Source organism: Alligator sinensis, unplaced genomic scaffold (assembly GCF_000455745.1).
Source record: "Alligator sinensis unplaced genomic scaffold, ASM45574v1 scaffold628_2, whole genome shotgun sequence".
NCBI classification, from domain to species: domain Eukaryota; kingdom Metazoa; phylum Chordata; order Crocodylia; family Alligatoridae; genus Alligator; species Alligator sinensis.
Genome location: NW_005841833.1, coordinates 1,620,054 through 1,640,441, shown reverse-complemented (window position 1 = coordinate 1,640,441; position 20,388 = coordinate 1,620,054). Strand labels below are relative to the sequence as shown.

The 20,388-nt window shown below is 45.3% G+C and overlaps 1 protein-coding gene across 3 annotated transcripts in view; it reads right to left on the bottom strand.

Annotated features, from left to right (window-relative positions):
• The window catches only part of RILPL1 (Rab interacting lysosomal protein like 1), a 29,196-nt gene extending 11,641 nt beyond the window's left edge, over positions 1–17,555 (bottom strand). For all 3 annotated transcript variants that reach the window (XM_025198100.1, XM_025198110.1, XM_025198121.1), the window contains exons 1-3: positions 17,403–17,555; positions 9,475–9,593; positions 8,080–8,298 (exon numbers count right to left, since the gene is read on the bottom strand). In XM_025198100.1, the coding sequence (XP_025053885.1) occupies positions 8,080–8,298; positions 9,475–9,593; positions 17,403–17,463 (399 nt within the window). In that variant the 5' untranslated portion in view covers positions 17,464–17,555. The remainder of the gene's footprint in view (positions 1–8,079; positions 8,299–9,474; positions 9,594–17,402) is intronic.
• Positions 17,556–20,388: the final 2,833 nt, after the last annotated feature.

Sequence of the window (20,388 nt, the reverse complement as noted above, 5' to 3'; positions counted from 1 at the left end):
AGGCCTCTGAAGGATGGCCTTACCCTTACCCAGCTCATTTTCTCGTGGCATCACGTGTGCGCCCTACAGCAAGGTCTCTGTGAAATTTCCACTGCAGTCTGTGTCCCTGCTCATAGGAATTTTCTTTCCTCCTCTGTATAACAGGGACTGTCCTTTCAAACGTGATTCATGATTTTGGATACCACAGTTTGAGACACTTGGGGGATTCCAGTTTTCAGGGTGTAGATGCTCAGCATATTCTGAAAAAAAACAGCTTTCTCCAAGAACCTCTTTTGAAACATGGGGCCTGGGTTTTATTAAGCAAGATGCGTTGAAGCCTACTTTATATCACTCGGCTTGCTAAACAGACTTCTGCTGTGCGGCTTGTCCGTCGCATTTCCAGCCGTAAGTGGAAGGCTCCTATCGAAGATGCTGCAAGTTTTCCCAAACTATATTTAAAGATGATGAAAAGCTTCTGCTTCCTTAATTCCTGTAATGAAAGGATCTGTGAAGGAAGCCTACAGATGTGCGCAGTGCATTCCACTTTGGCTAGGGATAGCAGACGAGGAGGTTTGAAGATAGAAGAGCTCACTCCATCCTTCTTTTGGTAGAGATGTACATTCAGTGAATTCAGAGTTGGGAGATTTCTCTAGCCTGGGGCCTTCATACGGTCTCTCAGCTGCATCCTTATTTCTGTGGCACTCGTCCGGCAGAACGTGGATGTAGGTGGATTCTCAGACCTTCGTGGAAGCCAACTACAGTCCCTGGGAGGCAGCAAACAGGTGATTTCACAAGCCAGGCCTGCCTATATTTCCGTGGGCCCCGCCCCTTGCCTGCTGATTGGCCAAGGGGCCCTAGTGGCCACACCCCTTGCTGATGATTGGTGCAGAAGGGCGGGGCCACACAAAAGGCAGCTCTCTCAGCCAGTCGGTGGCAGAGGGAGCTGCTGCCACCTTTTCCACTCTTCTTTGGGCTGGTGACTTCTCCCCACCTACCTGGGGAGCCAACATTTTATTTATAGTAAGTTTTTTTCCCCCACACAGTGATTCCATGCAGAGTCATGGAAACCACGGTTTTTCACAGTTTTTGCAAAAATTGCATTTTGAGTAGGTCCCTAGTCCCTGGGGCTCAGTGCAGGCACCACGGTCCACCTGTATCCAACTGTGTGCAGGGACTTGGCCAAAGGGACTGTGGCACAGCGGAGGGAAAGGTACTGTACAGGGTGTCTGCTGTTAGACATTGTATCGAGCAGGAGTAGGAAATCCTGGGGGAAACTTATGCAGAGCAGGACTCCCCAGGAAGAGCCCAAAAGCTTCAGGAGTCTCCAAAACTTCCAGCTGCAAAAATAAATCCAGGGCACGCTGTTCCAGTGCAGTACATTTGAAACTTAATACTTTTTTTTTTCCTCAAGACCTGACTAGATGCCAGCTCATAGAAGCACGGTCACAACCTGGGATGGGAGACAGATGCCACCGAACCCAATCCAGACAGCCGGGCTGCCCCTCTTCCCAAACAGAGAAGAAAAATTCTGCTCGTGGTTTACAACAGCACGAAGCTCCTAACTAGGAACTTCTACACAAATCAAATCCACCTAAATATACACGCACATTTTGATAAGCTGAATGGCAAAGGACCAGAACAGGGGACTCAATGGTCCCGGGGAAAACTTCCCAAAGTAGAACGCCACACCCCTAATCATGCAATGCTGATAAAGATTTCTCTCTTTAAAGATCTGCTTTATGGGCTTCGAGAACCAATGTAATGTTAATAAAGGGATTTACCTTCAGGATTTAATAGAGCAGCTTAGGAACAGAGAAAATGACTGCCTGGTGCCACAGGATTAAAATGGACAGAATCAGGATTAGGATTTGATGAAATGTGAAACTAATAATTTATTCACCAAAAATGGTAGTTTCAGGTCAGCTGAAACTGCAAAGTCATACCTGAAAACATTTCAGTTGGAAAGAAAAGGGATTTATTTAGATTTTTTTCTTTTTCTTTCCTCCCCCAAGAAAACCCGCACGCTTGGTCTTTTTGCCTGAATTAAGTAAAAACCATCCTAAATGAATACTTCTGCCAGGATCCCCTGTCCCAGTCTCCTCTTCTCTCCTGAAGTGCACTGCCCCTCAGTGTTAGTCAGGTTCATTTTACTTCCTCCATTTACCTTCATCTTCACTAGTTTTTCTTACATCAATACATTTTTGTTTACATTTTCTGACTAGCCCTAATTCCTAGGAAAAGGCATGTGCTTTTACTTGGCATTAAGTTAAATTGACTATAGACAAAAGGTAGTTTACCTAGCAATTCAGGAAAGCCACTGGTTTTTACCCATTTGCTTTAGGTCTTTTAAATTATCACAGAAGGTGATGGGTCTGAGGGAGAAGCCAAAGGCAGATATTCCTTGTGATAGGACTATTAAATTGCCACCTCGTCCTCCAACTCATTCCTGACCTGATGGACGAAACATTTTCAAATGGCAGCCTCTAGTTTTGTGTACTTGGGTTCTGGACCGCGAAGGCCTGATCATTCGGAAGTGCCAAGGTGGCACAGCTTTCAGACAGCAACTGCTGGGCCTCAACATCTCAGGCAAAAAGAAAAATATTAAAACATTCAAAATTAGTCTGGTCCCAAGCATTCGAGGCAGGGCCACTTCTGAAAAACCTGCGCTTCACTTATCAGCAAAACATTCACCTGGCTCACAAGTGGAAAGGACAGGACAGCAGATCAACGTGTGTCCAAATTCAGACTCCTGTGGCAGAGCACTACATAGCCTATGTCCTACAAGGCTGGGATGGCAGCTTGAGCACTGGCTTGTCAGACTCTTATCATTGCAATGAACCTATACTTAGGAACGGCAAGAGACGGATACGCCAGAACACAAAATGCTCAAAGAAAATCACTTTTCCACCTAGGTCAGATGCATCAGTTCAGAGCCTATTCCCCTTGTCCAGCAAAAACATCTTGTGCAGATCTCACCAAAAAGCCAGCAGACTGACAAGCATGTCACTAGTGCAACCAGCCTTGAACTAAGCCAGTTATAGGTGTCTGTTCACTGCAAATCGCTGCCAAACCTTTGCCCTGGAAGAGAGAATGGGGAACATTGCTAATGAGAAGAGATGCTATTGCCGTGAAACCAAGGAGTTGCAGGGAAGAAAAAAGCTGCCTTTCTCTTCAGAGACTGAGGACACTTTCACACTTGCTGGCTCAGAGCTGGAGCACCAGAGCCCCATTTACAAAGCTGGACTTCCTGGCTGAATGAACAACAATTAAGTCATCTCTTAGCTTATCTTGGTACCAAGCTCATTCAGTTGCAGAAGATTAAGCCGTTGCTGTTGCTTTTTGTGAGGGACTGGGGACATGTCAGACATCTTCACCCCCCAGCATCTCTCAGTTATTTCTGTTTCTTTCTTCTACTGCCCTGTTCTCAGCTTCTTTCCCTCTGGCAGTGATCTACTCAAACATTTATAATACACCCATGGTCAAAGCATCCTGGCATGTCCTTCACACCCGAATGTTTCAGCTGTTATTAAATCACTGAACAGGAAAATTCAGTAGAGCATCAGTTCTCAGATTCGTTCATACTACAGGCCCTGTGGTTGTGAAAACCCTGCATATATTTCCCATCCCTTCTTCAGCCCTATCCTGAGCTATCTGGCATGCTTCACATGGCAAAACACTCCCAGAATGGCATTTGGAGACAAGATGAAAGCACATGCACTATAACATGATGGGCATGATTGCTTTATGACATCCTCTGCTTGTCCCTGCTACATGTCCTTTCTGTTTCTCTCCTCTCCATGTGGGACTTGCTTCTGTTCCTTCCAAATCACTCCCACCTGCTTTCCCACTGGTCTGATCTTTCTGGGTCACTTGACTGTTCGTTGCTCTGCAAGTATTTGAGCATGCATGCTGCAAATTAGCTTTCTGTGACTGTTTCTGTTCCAACACTTCATTGCACAAATGTTAACGGGAAATAAATGTGTGAATGGGCCCAAAGGGAGTTAATTTAGAAACGTTCCTGAAAAATATTTGCAGACTTGCTTGGTGATATTAGCTTAGTCTGGTCTTGAGACAAGCCAGGCAGAGAATACCATAGCCCTTAAGGGCCCAATCCTGTTGCTATCCATTTCCATTCTGCATGACCACAGCTTCCCTTTTCATGCATGGATTGGAGACATAGCAGAATTCACACGTGCCTTACTTCTGAACATTCACAAAGACTGCAGCTGATGGAAATATGGTCAGTTTTCAGAGCAATGGCATGCCAACAAGAGAAAGCAAATCTTTCATTAATGCCTAGAGTGCCAGCAGCTTTCAAATGGCCAACTAAATGAGATGGTCCAGGAACAAAAGGGTCCCATAAGTCATAAGAAGGAGTATTCTTGTATATAGAAATCCCAATGGTCCAGGAAACTAAAGTCACAACAATCACACCTCAAGGTATGAGACAATCACTCCAAGGATGTATGAAAAAAATTTCCCCTGGGTGATAGCATGTTCTTAATTAGACCTTGAGCATGTGTCTGTTACAAAGATTTTAAACAGCCTGAGTTTGGGAAGGGTATACTGTCAACATGCGGTGAATCCACACAGTCATTCAAGTCACTCCAAGTGAATCCTGCTCAAACCTTTTCCACTTTTCCACATCAACACTTGTTTTGGTATTTCTACAAAATGTGTACATTAACTGGAACCTGCATGAACGGTCAGACGCCTTGTGGCCACCAGTTCCACCACGCAGGCCCAGAGTGCTACAAGAACCACAAGTTTTTTCTGTGTACAGTAATATTACTGATGTTGCTCCTTCTAGAGTGAGCAACAATTTGGACTTCACTGTAAAGATAGAAATCTCCCTGCCCCATCAGTATAGATCTTGGTACAAGAACAGATCAGTGTTGGAAGTAGCCTGGAGGGGCATGGATCAGTAAGTGAACTGCAGGCAAGGCAGTCAAATGACCCAGTGCATTTGTCCCACAGAGATCACCTCCAGAGAGCGTGGGTACACAGTGTCATAGACATTCATCCCGTGCCCATGGTCTCCAAGGAGTTAAGAAACAGCTGCTTCAGAGAAGCAGTTAGTGGGCTCACGATGCTTGGCTCTGGCTGTAGCTTTCAGTTCTAGATGTAAACATAACTTGCAGGCATGTTCCCAATGCTAGGAGTGCAAAGGATCCAAAGCATCAAGTGCTCTACAGTGCACATAAACGTTTTGTTGCAACGATGCCCATTTCCTTAGCTTGCCAGCCAGGCAGCCACGGGTGACTGCATTTATGGGGAGTGCACCAACTGATCTGCCAAGATGCCAAACATCTCACAGTCTATTATGCAGGAAGCAAACCAGGTACCAACAGTCCCAGGCTGGAAGTGTAAGATATCAGTTATATCAAATGAAGGCAAATAGCCCAACTCAGGCATCCATTCAGGGAGCCGGAATTTATCTTCAGCTTGCAGGGATTTCTGTGCTAATCATTTCTTGGCTACTACGAAGCGCTTCATTAAGTAACTTGTTATTTATAGCCCACTAGCACTCTGAGGCCAAAAGAGATTGGGACCCCCCACACACACACTAGTGACCATACCAAAAAAGAATGCCTGCCCTGTGGAGCTTACCAGCCTTACAGTTGGTAAACTTTCTAAAAAGCAAGCAAACAATGGCAAAAGTTTGGATGAACATAACCTATTCTGAAACTTTAGTTGTGGTAAGAAGAACTATATCAGGTCAAGTGCATTGTAAAGATAATTTCAACCAGATTTACTAGATTTAAGGTGCATGTATTTTAGGACACAAGAACCTGAATTCTTTCCACTTCAGCCATTGCTAGCAAATAAGCTACATTCTGATATTCCACATATGCTTTTACTACTAGTGACTACTACAGCTCCACAGTTCCTCTGCAGTTATCTAGTTTTAGGCCTGTGAGTTTCATCTCTACAATAATTGGCCAAGTGCAAACTGAAGTGATGCATTCAAGCCTGCAAAAAAAAAAAAAAAAAAAAAAAGGACAAGCAGTGTCTGTGCATGGTGCACAGAGGGTTCATCTCCAGTAGAGTTACAAATGTTTCAGATATCATCTGTACTACAAATGGAAATGGAGTTATAACAAAGTGCTCCCCATATCAGCTGGGACTGAACTGTACACGGATTAAAACGCCAAGCTCCAGATCACTTAGGAAGTCTGTAGGAGAGCAAGGACTAGACCCCAAATCCTGAAAACTTAAAGGAGTCCCATGTTTTAACCACAACTTCTCCTTCCTCCCTTTAAAAACAAAGCAAGCTACTTTTCTTCAGACACCAATACCTTTTTCTTCCCTGATGAAGACTACGACAAGCCAAGTTTGGCATTTCTAGAGTCAGTTGTTTTGTACTTGCTTATCTAAAGCAACACAGGTCTCCCGTTCAACGCTTCCATATAGTTTTCATCAGTGTAGCTCTTCAGGTTTTACGCCAGCATAAACGAAAGGAAAAAATTAGGCACCAGGTGTGTTTCTCCCCTTTGCCCTCATTCATGCACTCTCAGCCAACCCGAGACGAAATCAATTTTTAAAATGTCCTGAAAAAAATGGAAGAAATCAACCTTGAGCTGATACCAAGGATGGAAACAATCAGCTTCTCCTACTCATGGGCTTCCTGGCCCACATACAAATCCTGGAGCCCTGGGAATCCCACTTGCGCTCTGAGAAGAGATGGGAGGACTCAAAATCAAACGTGGCAAATCCTACTGAGTAGGAGCATCTCTGTAAGATGGAGAGGTTTTCTCTTCCTGCAAAGCACAGCATCTCTTCTGGGACCCATTATAGCACAATTTTCTCTTCTGCTCCAGTTTTAGTGCCATCTTCATTATGCCACCTGATAACACAGCCTCACCATTGGGACCCGTTAGAGTTTACAGGTAGACATCCTTGGCGAAGATTAAAACCTCTTGTCAGCGGTTATATTTTGGAACCTCCTGAATATTTTAAGGATGCAGATAAAAAGAAATCAGCCAGAGGCAGACTGTAACTGCACCCAAGCACTGGCTGCTGCAGACGTAAAACAGCTGACACTACAGATTTGGGATTTCCCCACAGCATTTTTAATCTCTTTAGGAAACAAGTGGTTACTATATCTGGAGAGTTCTGCAATTGGTCACACAATTATCAGGGCCAACTTCCTGTGACATGCATGAGAGGCTGACCATTCTCTCTTATACTCAAAGCAGCTTGAGATTCCCTTATTTCAGATTAAAGCTTTCTATTGCTGAAGAACACCGTCACTGTGGTGTTTCAGTGACTCTGTTCTAGCTACAGGAAGAAGGGCTAGCTCCTTGTGGGCTGCAGTAATCCACAGCTGGCTAATCTGTGAAGTCATACACTGATGGTATTATTGCTTGGGACAACCAGAGACAAGACATCTTGACACACTATTGTCTGGATGCCTCAAATGCACACCATCCATTCCCTGTCTGAAAGGAGAATGCTCCGTATGGCATACAGGTTCTCAAAAAACTTCACAAGAAGTGTGTGATTATCATTGCCACTGTTTTATACCTGGGGAAAATCCAAGCTAGGAGTTGGTGACCCAATTAAAACCTTGCAGCCAGACTAGGCAATAGGGTTTAGCAATTCCTGGTCCATCTACCAGAGGACAGTGCCTCTCTCTGCAGCAAAAGTCCAAGGTACTATAATTTATAATGAAGTTACTGCATCATTTTGGTCTGTTACTGCCAATGTTAGTACTGTCTACCTACGGGAAAGGACAAAGAGGACCTTCAGGTCTATCGAGGCTAACATACCACTTATGTTGGTAATGAGATTACGCTGAAACAAAGCTAGCTCTCGCCAGCATCACAGGCCATGTAGGGAGGGACCTGGAAGTTAGTACTTGGTATGCCGTTTTGAACCCCACTGTAGTATTGTTCATAAGACAGTTTTCCAGTGTGCAGCAATGCACAGCAGCAAGCCTTTCCTCCAAATAGATCCTTGCACCTGGTGCTTCAAACTATCACTTTCCAATCCACATCCCCACCAAAATCACTGGGTAGTTTCACCTAGAGTCTCATGGCACAATACACCCCAGATGCGCAAGAGCTGCAGGCACAGGGAGAGTAAAACAGCTCTTACCTGGATCTCTTCTCCATTTTGGCTGCTCTCACCATGGAGCTTCTCCTTCAGTTTCCCAAGCTCTGCCCGCAAAACGCCCATCTCTTGTTCCTTGGTTTGTAGGTAGGCTTCCAACTCCACCTTCTGCTCAATCAGTGCTTTCCCTTGAGCCTCAACAACCGTTATTCTGTGCCTAAGGTCATGATTAATTTTCATTAGCCTGTTCTGCTGTTGTTGCAGCTGCAATATAAGCAACACAGTAAGTCAGCACACATTAAGCCATGGTAATTAAATCAAAAGTGTTAATTTAAAGAGCATGCCTGTTGAATTCATGTCTTCTTTCACTTTCATTTTTTTAAACATCTAATTATCTGCTGCAGTCTCGCTTTCCAAATGCTGTTTAATTAGTTTTCAGAGTTAATGGAGGTACTTTTCCTGCAGCATAAGACATTGTGTTCTTATCATCAAAGCCGTTTCTTCAAATGCTACAATCTCTCTTTAAAAGTGTTTCAAAGTAAGGTTTGAGGACATCATGACCCAAGATGAATCAAGCTTTGACCAAGGATAGAAACGATAAAGTTATTAATACAGGGTTGATTAATAATTGTATGTTGATAGCACCTGGTTGGAGCCAGCCAAGACTAAGCCCCATCATGCTAGACAGTAGACAGTATGAACCCCTGTTACAGACCATCCCTGCCCTGTGAACCTTACCATCCAAATGGTGGAGACAAAGAAAAGGTAGGAAGTAAGGCAGATGGGGAACTGAGGGCATCGCAGTCTCAGCATCTCAAAGCTTTGCTGTCAAGTGCTCCATAACCAAGATTTGAAAACAAGTCTCCAGAGTCCCAGTCCACAACCTTAACTATGAGCTCCTCCACCTTTCTGGAAGTTTATCCAGTAGTTCAGTGTACATAGCCTCATCCCAGAATCTTCCAAATAGGTGTCCACATTACCTATAGCACCACAGTGGAGCACCTGGTTGACAGACTGTAGAGAAAGCTAGGTCTGAGTGGCTCGTGCAGCCCCTTGCCTTGAGCTGAGATCTTCAAAGGCAAACCTGATGGGTGTCATTTGCAGAGTGCTTTGCCTAAGTGGAGAGATTAAACATATCCAAAGAGGGAAGGAGCAGCAGTTAGGTGCCCAGTTCCCAGATAAGTGGAGTTGGGTGCCCAACTTTCCTTTGTGCTAGCTGCTTTTCACAGGCAGCGCATTAGGTCGTTTCAAAATTGGTAAGATGACTCAGTCCCTGTTCTGAGGAGCTCACAATCCTTCAAACTTCCTCTGTAGATGCAGAGAAAGGGTCATACTCCAGAGCTGCTAATCTGGCATCGTTCATAAACTCTGAAGTCACTTAAAACTCTTTTGAACATCCACAGTGTTCTTCAAGGTAGGGAGAAAAGAATAGCCACTTACTGCCTCCACGTCCTCATTCTTAAGCCCAAGTTCCCGGTCCTTTGCTCTGATCTCATCCCTCTGTTTATCTACCACTTCCTTCAGCTTCTTCATCACTTGTCGCTCTCTCTCAGACATCCCTGGTTTAAAAAGAAAAGAAGAGAAAGGGGTTGAGAATGGTTAGCTAATGAGACCAATAACAGAAAAGTGTGTTAGTGGCATTAGGCAACTTCCATTGCCTTTCTCAACGAGGGAAAGGCTGTTGGTAGATCACTTTGCTCAAGAAAGCTGTGTGCTATGTTCACAAATCATGGGGAAGAGACTACATAAGTCCACACGGCATGTCACCCAACCGGCAGGCCTTAACAGTCCTCCAATGCGTTTATGATGGGCAGTGAAACACCCCAGTTCCATCTCTTTGTTAAGCACCCAGCTATGATGTTCATACACCAGTCCCATGGGCTTGGGGAGAGAGCTATAAGTATGACTAGGAGATGCTCCATAATGGGTCTTTCATTTAAAAAAAAAGATAGGAAAGATTTTTTTATGGACCAATAGATGGAATTTTGCATTGGCAGGGTCAAATCTCACTTTATGCACATGCCACTAGGCTTAGATTCATAGATGTTAGGGTCGGAAGGGACCTCAATAGAGCATCGAGTCTGACCCCCTACATAGGCAGGAAAGTGCTGGGTTTAGATGACCCTAGCTAGATACTCATCTAACCTCCTCTTGAAGAGCCCCAGGATAGGGGAGAGCACCACCTCCCTTGGGAGCCCGTTCCAGACCTTGGCCACTCGAACTGTGAAGAAGTTCTTCCTCATGTCCAGTCTAAATCTGCTCTCTGCTAGCTTGTGGCCGTTATTTCTTGTAACCCCCGGGGGCGCCTTGGTGAATAAAACCTCACCAATTCCCTTCTGTGCCCCCGTGATGAACTTACAGGCAGCCACAAGGTCGCCTCTCAACCTTCTCTTGCGGAGGCTGAAAAGGTCCAGTTTCTCTAGTCTCTCCTCGTAGGGCTTGGTCTGCAGGCCCTTAACCATACGAGTGGCCCTTCTCTGGACCCTTTCCAGGTTATCCGCATCCCTCTTGAAGTGTGGCTCCCAGAATTGCACGCAGTACTCCAACTGCGGTCTGACCAGCGCCCGATAGAGGGGAAGTATCACCTCCTTGGACCTATTCGTCATGCATCTGCTGATGCACGATAAAGTGCCATTGGCTTTTCTGATGGCTTCGTCACACTGCCGACTCATGTTCATCTTGGAGTCCACTAGGACTCCAAGATCCCTTTCCACTTCCGTGCCACCCAGCAGGTCATTCCCTAGGCAGTAGGTGTGCTGGACATTTTTCCTCCCTAGGTGCAGCACTTTGCACTTCTCCTTGTTGAACTGCATTCTGTTGTTTTCTGCCCACTTGTCCAACCTGTCCAGGTCTGCTTGCAGCTGTTCCCTGCCCTCCAGCGTGTCCACTTCTCCCCATAGTTTTGTGTCATCCACAAACTTGGACAGAGCGCATTTCACTCCCTCGTCCAAGTCGCTGATGAAGACAGCTTGGTCCTTCCCTTGCAGGGAGATTAGTTGGATGCTTCGAGAGGACCTTTTGACTTCCCTCGTACAGAGTTGGGTCAAAAACAGTGGCTGTTCCGCTTGAGTTAGGACCATGCCCTCTCTCTGGATACATATTTTGCCATTCTCTCCCTCCTCACCATCCCATCCCACTGCAGTCATTTGGCTTTAAAAATCAGTGATTCTCAACCAGGGTGCCACTAGGTAATTTGAAGGGTGCCTTGAGGCATGAGGAGAGAAGCAGAGAAGCATAAGCTCAGGCTTGTCCCTACCCCCACTGACCAGCCCCTCTGCAAGGAGGTGAGCACTGCAATATATAAATTTGTTTTTGAAATCAGGTGCCACTCAAGTCACAGAAGTTTCAGAGGATACCTCGAGTCCAGTGAGGGGTGCTTCAAGTCCCAAGAGAACCACACAGTTGTGTGTCAGTAAATCTGTGGCTCAGGGGCTAATTAGCAGGGCTGCCTTAGGATACATGGGCCTGAATGTGGTTCAGTGGCTAATGGAAGTGGCAGTATCAGTATGGAGTTGCTGTGTGATCTTAGGCAAAGCACTCAGCCTTTCTCTTCCTCATTTTAGACCCGGGGGGAAAGGCAGGAAAGCTATGAATAGCAATAATTTCCTTACCCCCTGGAGCAGCTGGGACACCAAACTCAAAGCCTTTTTTTAATCCACTGGGGCAGCTCTTCAATTAAGTGTGCTGCATCAGCTTTGCTTTGTCGATAGCTGGCTTCAACCACCCCACTAGGTTTTTCAGGGGGATCAAAGTAAACTCCTATGGGGAGACTTGTGCTTACTGCCTCCACATCAGAGACACTCCCCACAAGAGCACCAGTACCAACAATGCAGTGGAAACGGAGAAAACTGGAGAGAGCAAGACAGACCTGGAAGAGGTGGAGGGGTGGCAGCCATGCTGCATCCCTTGCCCTTGGCTTCCAAGTCTGTTTTGGAGCTGCTGTGGGTTCCTCACCAGGTGCAAAAGCACATGAATGTGGAGAGGGAAAATAGCACCTTCCACCCCTCTTCCACCACTGCAAAGACTATCAGGAAGCTACCAGGAGGATGCTAAAGCAAAGGAGAAAGGTAACCTTAAAGGAGTGCAGGAGGGAGGAGGGGTGTGCTAGGAAGGGCTGGCAAGTTGTTCTGGAGGGGGTGTTGCTGCAGAGACTATACAGAGTCTGATCATGACTCAGGTGTTCATGTTCCAGTTTGTCTTGGGCTGATCTTTTATCTCCCTGTTAAGCCTCCTTGCTCTGCTTCTGAAGTTGGATCCTCTCCTCAGCCTTGAGCATTTTGGAGAATTCCAGTAATTCTCATGGCTTTGATGCGGCTTACTGCGACCCAGTAGGGAGGACAATCAGGCTCCAGGATTAAGTTGTCAGCCCTGCTCAGCACACAGCTGGGAGTCTAGATCTGGAATATTAATCCCAGTTACGAGACCGGACAGTGAGTCAGTGACAGGCTCATCACTAAAGCTCTGTGCCTCAGTTTCCCCAGTTGTAAAAAAAAAAAAGCCATGTTTTTGCATAAGTGAGCAGGAGCCCCATTACAAATCAGCAAGGGAACAAGCCTCCCGCAAAAGCCAGCGGAGCACAGCAGTTATCCTTTACACAAGTAGCTTGTCAGTGTAATTTGATTGTGTGTTGTAACACTACTGTGCATGCTAACATGCTGTGCTGGAACCTGGCTCACTCCCTGCAGAGCTGGATGCAGGATTGATGCCCAAAACATCAGCTGGGCTGGGAGGTACCAAAGAGACCAACAGCAATGAAGAGTACTTGGACTGGCAAGTTTTTACTGCTCCTTACCCACGTGGGGGTTATGAGGCTTAAATTAATGTTTGCGTGTACAGTAAAATGCTTTGAGACCCCCCCCCTAACTACCATATGCTATTTAAGGAGCAAAGCATCTGTGTGTCATTAAACCGACTCCCTTCCCCTCACCCCTCATTTTCCTCTCTGGCATTTGGTGAACATAAAGGACTTCTGCTGACTCAACATGGATCACAGAATCATTTTCTTTGAGGACGAGGTGTAGGATGTTTGTGTTCCACAAGCATTTTCTTCATTTGCCGTATCTTAAACACACAGGAAACGAGAAAGCGGCCAAGCACAGTGAGCGCAAGACTGGCAGTCTCCATGATTCAGTCTCTGCTATCTGCAGGATCTTAAATGGCACACCCAGATGGCTTCCCCAAGCTCACCCCATCCACAGCTTCCTTTGGATTGGTGAGCAAGCTTGATTTGTTGTTGTATGGCATGGCAAGAAAGAAAGCAGCTCAAAATGCATCTCTACTCAGCAAAACAGAAACTAGGCCCTCATTAGGGCCTCTAGTATTTATACTGGGGGGGCCATACAGTCACATAATTAAAATGAAATTGTGTAGCAAGTACAATTTAAATATACTCTCACATTTGCAAGAAGACTTTAACATTGACCATCCAGGATATGTTTAAAGGCTCTTTCTTTACACCTGCATGATTCTTCTGGAAGGAGAGAAGAGCCTCATCTTATTAGCACTGAATTCAATTATCAGACCCTCATGGATTTTATTGGGTGCCTGCCCTAACAAAAAATAAAAAAAAAAAGCTGTTGTATCAGTTTAATGTCTGATAGTGTCCACCTGAGGCCCCTGATGGTATCACAAACCTTGTGCCACATCTTTAAGTTCTCATGATCCAAATATATTGATGAATAACTGTGGTAGGATGGGTTCCTGGATAAGCAGACAAAAATATCTCCTCCCACATAGCAAGTTTCCTGCAACTTGCTGAGGCCTCTCAACTAAGGGTAGAAATGGACTTCAGAAGTCTAGTCCAGCCCCTTCCAGAGATTCAGGATGTGCTGTTTCCTTTCCACCTCAAACAGATGCCCATCCAGCCTCTGATTCAAAGCCTTCAGTGAGAGAGATTCAACAACTTCCCATTCACTGCTTTACTATGGCATGACCTGTTTCCTGGAACTGGCCTCAGTAATTGAGATTGAAATATAATCCCAAACCAGAACTAAGACATGATCAGATGGGAAGTAGAGGGCTGGGGCCTAGATCCACCTGAGTATTTAAGCACTTTACTCCTACTGATCTCAATGGAAATTCAGGGCCTAAATATCTTTTGGGGATTTGGAACAGTCTTTTTAGGACACAAGTGTGAGAGAGCTTTTTGGGGAGCTTCCTACATGTGCCCGTCCTGCCACAATCCTACCTGAGATGGTAGGGTGTAGGATCTTCTCCCATAGCACGTCCCTGCACCCTCAACTAAATTCACCAGTGGCGTTACACATAGGATTAATTTGATGAATAAGAGCAATGTTAATAAGACTGCTCAGGATCCTGCCGCATCTACTTTGAACTCTGTCTTCTGCCCCACAACTTTTTGAATAACTCTGTTCGGCTCAAGGCTTCCAAGAAGAGTAGCTCACCTTAGTGCTATTCCCTCTTCCACACTTTCAGCCTCAAGGCTGACTCATTACAGGACACTTACTTCAAGCCGAATGACCTGCCTCATGGAATAAGGCTACTAAAGTATTGTGCCTTTATGAGTATCGACTTCCAAAGTGCTCAGAAAGGGATGGCGGCAGCTCTGCCCTGCCCAAACCACACTTGTCAGGGCTTGTTTAAAAGTGACTTTGAAAGAACTTTTGCTAAAAGATAAGGCACTGTTGTAACTCTTTCTCCCCCACCCCCCTAAGAAGCCACATATACCTTCTTATGACTGAATGGCATTGCCTACACTGATAATAAAGCACGAGCCCCAGTTATTTTCAAGATGCCTCACAGAAGAGCTGTGTTTTCAGATGGGAGATAGCTGAGGCTACGTACAGTCACATGCCTCAGTCACTAGCAGGAACTGAACTAGAGACCTAACATGCACCCATACCACAAGCCTCTACCACTTAAACTGGATTTGTTCAACTGCCTGGCAGGCAGGTTATTAAACCCCAGGTCCAGCCAGCCACTAAGTGGGGAGACATGATCACAGGCACCAAGTCATGCTAAGGGAGTGGTCCCCAACCTTTGGTGGCCAAGGAGCAACAATATTGAGCAACACACAGGAGGCAACAGCACCTTTACTCCCCTGTCAAACCCAGCTTTAAAGTCTTAATGTCCTGTGAAAGCCCCAGCAGCAGCCAGGATCTCATTGCCCATGTGTTGCCTATGAGCAATAAGCTGGCGACCGCTGTACTGAGTCATGAAATCTTAACCTGAAATCTTATTATAGCTACTTAGACCTGATGAGGTCTGAGACTTGGAAAGCTGTGTCTGGGTCCACAGACAGCGTGCATAGAGTATGCTTTTTGTGCAGTCACATGGTTACCCTGAAAACAATCCTTTGCAGCATTTCCCTCTCAACCAAATTGAAACTTTGATTTGAGGGCCAGGTCTGTGCCTATTTATGAATGACAAACTTCTCCAGTGGGAGGTTCTTCTACATCATCCAGTTCCAATGCCAGTCATAACAGATTCCCAGTTACTTTTACATTGCTGTTACAGAGATTTGTCTGAAAGACATCCTGGTCTCATTGAAGTAAACGAGATGTTTGCTAACATTTTTTGCCATACCCCAGATTTGACTCCTGAAGGTTTTTTGTGTGTCTGTCAAAGTAAAAATAACCTTGAAAAGCATGCCTAGCATTTCCTTGCCAATCTAAACTCAAGGCTTATGACTATATTTAAATACAAACACAAAAACTGCATTGAGTGGGTTTATCCATTGGAAAAAAAAAACTAGGCGAGAAAGCAGAACAAAAGGAAATCTGACTCTCTGCAACATGTCAAGTTCTTTTACTTCTGTGACTCATCTGCCTCTCCTCCACCCCCTCCCTTTTTTGAACACTGACATTTTTCCCAATTAACAGTCAATTAAATTCCAATAATAGTGAAAGCTTGCTCAACTACAGCCTAGGAGACTCAGAAGAGTTGCATTTATCTTCATGAACTAGTGGCGCTAAAGGGGTTTCATGCTTTTTAATTGCAATCTTCCATTATACTCCTCCACAGGTACTCAATCTAAAGATTTGATTCAGTACTGAGAAGACAGGTTGCTGAAGGCTTTTTGCCCATCTACCCAAGGATGGAATTTAGCCCTGTACTTTAGTGTTCTTTAAGTGAGAAACGTCCATCTGTTACCATTTACTGGAGGCTGCTACGAGCCCCAGTTGAGAGCTGTGGTTTTCAAAATTGGAACCTGTGCAAAGATTGCTCAGAGTGATTAAAAATGCTGGGTTCTCACCATCAGGCACCTTAAAGGGCTTGCTCTTTAGATAGTGTTTAGTACTTCTTCTCTGCGAGACAAACCCCTTTAAGTGTCTCAATGTAGACATGAGAACTGGAAACACAGAATTCATTAAATCTCTTGAAAAATCTTGGCCATAAGTAGTAACTCATATTGGGATGTGCTGCTTGACTACAGTCTGTCTAGTCCACAGCTACACAAGATATTAAGTGCATGGCTGTAGTATTTCAACTATGCAGCCGACAATTATTTTTTTAATTAACTTTTTGTACATTTAATCAGATCCTTGACTCAGGCAATTATATTAGTAACAGGCCTCAATCTTGCAAGAAAGAAGCCTGGGCATCTGCAGAGCCTTGAAGTAGTCAGCAGGATCCATCCATGCAGCCCTGATGTAGGCCTGGAATCAACTAACACGATTTCTGCCCATTGAATACTTCAGATGAAAACCACCCATGTCATTTTACAATTTGGGCAATTTTTAGTCAGGTCTCTAAAACACATGGTGCTCTCTCCAAGATTTACCAGCTACCCTCATTATAGATGTGCATGCAGAATAACCCCTGCCGCCTTGTGAGGCCCAGCTCAGACGAGTTATTTCTCTGCTATAATGACTCTCTCCCTTGGTCTTTGACCACGGCAATTCTGAAATTTTGCCATGCGGTCTTGTCTTGCCAATATCTCAAAGCAGGATCCCCCTCCACTCCCAACTCTGCTTGTCATAAATTAGTTGTTTTTCTTCGAGCTCAGCAGAATGGAGCCTAATTGCTTTACATTCCAGTGTACTGAACTGCATCAAGTTCACTTGCATCTCTCTACTGTTTTGCACAGATATGGAGAGACTGAACCTATGCTACAAAAGCAAAACATTCTTTAAAACGAGGGAAAACATTTCTCAAGAAAAAAAATATTACGCCCAAACAAAAGAAAAGCAGTTTTACTTTTCACTGTTCTCCTTCTCCCAGCAAATAATGATGGTCCAATCTTTCTTTTGCTTCCATGATTTAGTCACAGATTCTCCCCTCACTCCTCCCCAATCTATCCAGAAAAGAATAGACAGCAATAGACACAGTAGATACAACACGCATCTTCAATCAAGAATCACTTTTGAAAAAAACGGCTATTACACAGTTTCAAGAGTTAAACTTGCCTTCATGTTTCTGGAACTCCTCTTCTGTGAGGTTAAGGTCTTTATGAGATAGGTTAGACATCAGCTGTTTGTTTTCCTCCTGCAGCTGAGCTATTTGGGTAAGAAGGTCCTGGGCCTCCCCTCGCCATACATCCTCCACCAGTTCCAGTTCCTAAAAGACACAGCATAACATTATTGCTGATATCTTTGACCAAAGCTATTTGCAGACCACAGCTCTGACCAAAGCTTTTTGTAGAGCAAGCCACCAACATCCCACAACATTCTCTTTTTATTTTAATCCTTTAAACCACTCCAGTAAAATAATGGGGTCCCCAACTGCATACAGCTTTTTGGTGTCAACATAATACCCGCCCGAGACTGGAATTTCACTGTAGAGAATCCCTGCACCAAAACGATTTTCAATTTAAGTAGGCAAGATTGCTACAGGATGGATTCTTTCTGCCATTTCACCGATTGGGAAGTGAGAAAGAGATTCAACGACTTGCCCAGCTCCGGGTGAAGGTCCTTTTGAGAGTTAAGAACTGAACTTAAATCTTTAAAATCATGATCTGCACGCTCAAGGTACACAGAGCACCAAATGGGCTTTCCGGCACGCTCGAGACAAGTCAGGCAGAACATGGCATACTGATTTATTTTGAGAGTATATTAATATCCCCCTCTATAGAAAAAGGAGTATATTTATGTCTCGGGTAGTGTTCTGCAAGAGTACAGTTTAGGTAGCAATGTGACAGCGGTGCAATATTGTTGATTATATTTGTAGTTTTAATGAGAAGGCACCAGAGTGCTGGGTTCCTCGTCCTGTGTTTTAACAGTTCGACTACGCCTCCTTTCACATACCGCTGTTCTGAAGTGATAGCCATGTCCACAACAGCAAAACTGTTCAAAACAGCAACTCCCTTTATTCATGACACTTTGTGTCAAGAGCAGCTGCTACCAATCCTGATAAAGGTCATATCAGGACACTAAGTATAGACACATCCTGGAGGAAAGGAGATCATACTTATCTCAGTTTGCTTTAAAAAAAAAATATATATATATATATATATCTTCATCGTAAAGCAGGAACTCTCTGATGGTGGGCAGTCTGTGCTCCCTCGTCATGTCTGTTGTTAAACACAGCCGCTACACATACTTGTGCTCAGATCATGGAAACTCTAGCTGAGCTATGTGCTAGCTTTCCACAAAAGTATTTCTACTTGTATGCAGCTTTAAAAAGCCAGGGCACAGCTCTAGAGGGCTGGAGCATGCTCTACTGAGAGTGCCACATGCCAGAGGAACAAACACAGGCAGAAAAGCACTCTCGATAGGAAACTACTCTCCCCTCAATTTTCAGTCCCAAAATACGCAAAATAAATTTTAATCCAATGTCCAGCGCACACAGTTAGGAGCATCAGAAAGAGACAGAGGAAAAAACCCAACCAAACAGCTTATCCCCTCAGAACTGATGGGACAGGAAGCAGAAACCAATCCTTGTATCATGGGTGATGACCTCCATTATTGTTATCCTTTCCCTAAACATTTGGGTCTATGGGAGAAACACTTGTTAAATTATCTATATCAATATAGATAATCTATATCACTATATAGATCTATACTATAAAATCTATATCCCTTAACTCTCCTCCTCTATATATATCTAGATTATCTATCTATATACAAATATAGATCGATAGATAGATAGATAGATAGATCGATCGATCAAGATATGGTGAGAGAAAGAAAGAGAGAGAGTGCATGCTACATACAGCCCATTGCCTAGTATGACACGATGACATGCGTGTAGGGAACTTTTGGACAGACAAGGTTCTTTGGGTGAATCTGATATCTTTTATTAGACCAACCTAAAGTTTTAAATTGGTCTAATAAAAGATATCAGATTCACCCAAAGAACCTTGTCTGCCTATGTCCTTAGACCAACATGGCTACAACCTACACCAACACGCACTAACTTATTGGTGTACGCACCCTGAATATCAGCTAACACGGATGGTTTCTGGTGCTGCTGCCCAGACCCAGCCTGGCACTCTTGTACACACAGTGATTTTATGAAGTGAGAACATTGCTATCAGCTGGGCGTTCAGCAGCATGTATGAAGTCCCTTGGCCAGCCCCAGCTACAGTAGGTCTCCCCAGCCAGGCATCCAGCTCACTAGGACATCCCCCGAGAGAGTCAGGTGCCTGGAACTATTTCACTCCAGCAGACGGCTGAAGAGTGACTGGGCAACCAGAGCTACTACCTCCCTGGGCCTGCAAAGGCAGGCAAGGGACCGGAGCAGGAAGGAAGACTGCATCTGCCTAGGTCATCCCCAGGCCTGTTCTACAGATGAGAGATTTGGCTGTCTGGGGGCGAGTCAGCGCTGCACCCCTGGGCGCCTCCCCTCTGTCACTCCTCAGGCAGGATCACACTGCCACACAGCTCCTTGCTGCAACACACTGTGAATACCTCTGGGACCTCTGAAAAAATTACACGTTAACCTCCAGTCCAACCTGCCTCGTGCCCGGGAAGCTTGGGACATGCCCATGGACCTGACGCTTGGCAGGTGGACGTTCCCTTGAGGGACGCAAAGCCTCTGCTGCCTTGTCCTGGCTGCTCACATGGGCGCCACACACCAGCAGTGACGTGGGGCAGTCACTTTGGTGGGAGAACCAAGGGCCTGGCGGAGCTAGAGCTTCAGGAGCACTGGGAGCCAGGAGCTTCAGAAGCCAGAAGCTTTTGGAGCCCGGGAGCTAGGAGCTTCAGGAACCAGAAGCTTCAGGAGTCAGGAGCTTTAGGAACCTGGGAGTTTCAGGAGCCTGGAAGCCAAGAGTTTTAGGAACCCAGGAGCTTCAGGAGCCCGGAGGGAGGCGGAGCAGGACCTTCAGGAATGTTAAGAACCCGGGAGCCAGGAGCTTTAGGAATCTGGAGCTGCAGGAGCCCAGGGGCCAGGAGCCAAGAGCTGTAGGAGCCTGGGGGTGGGGGGGGGCAGCCAGCTTTAGGAGCCTGGGAG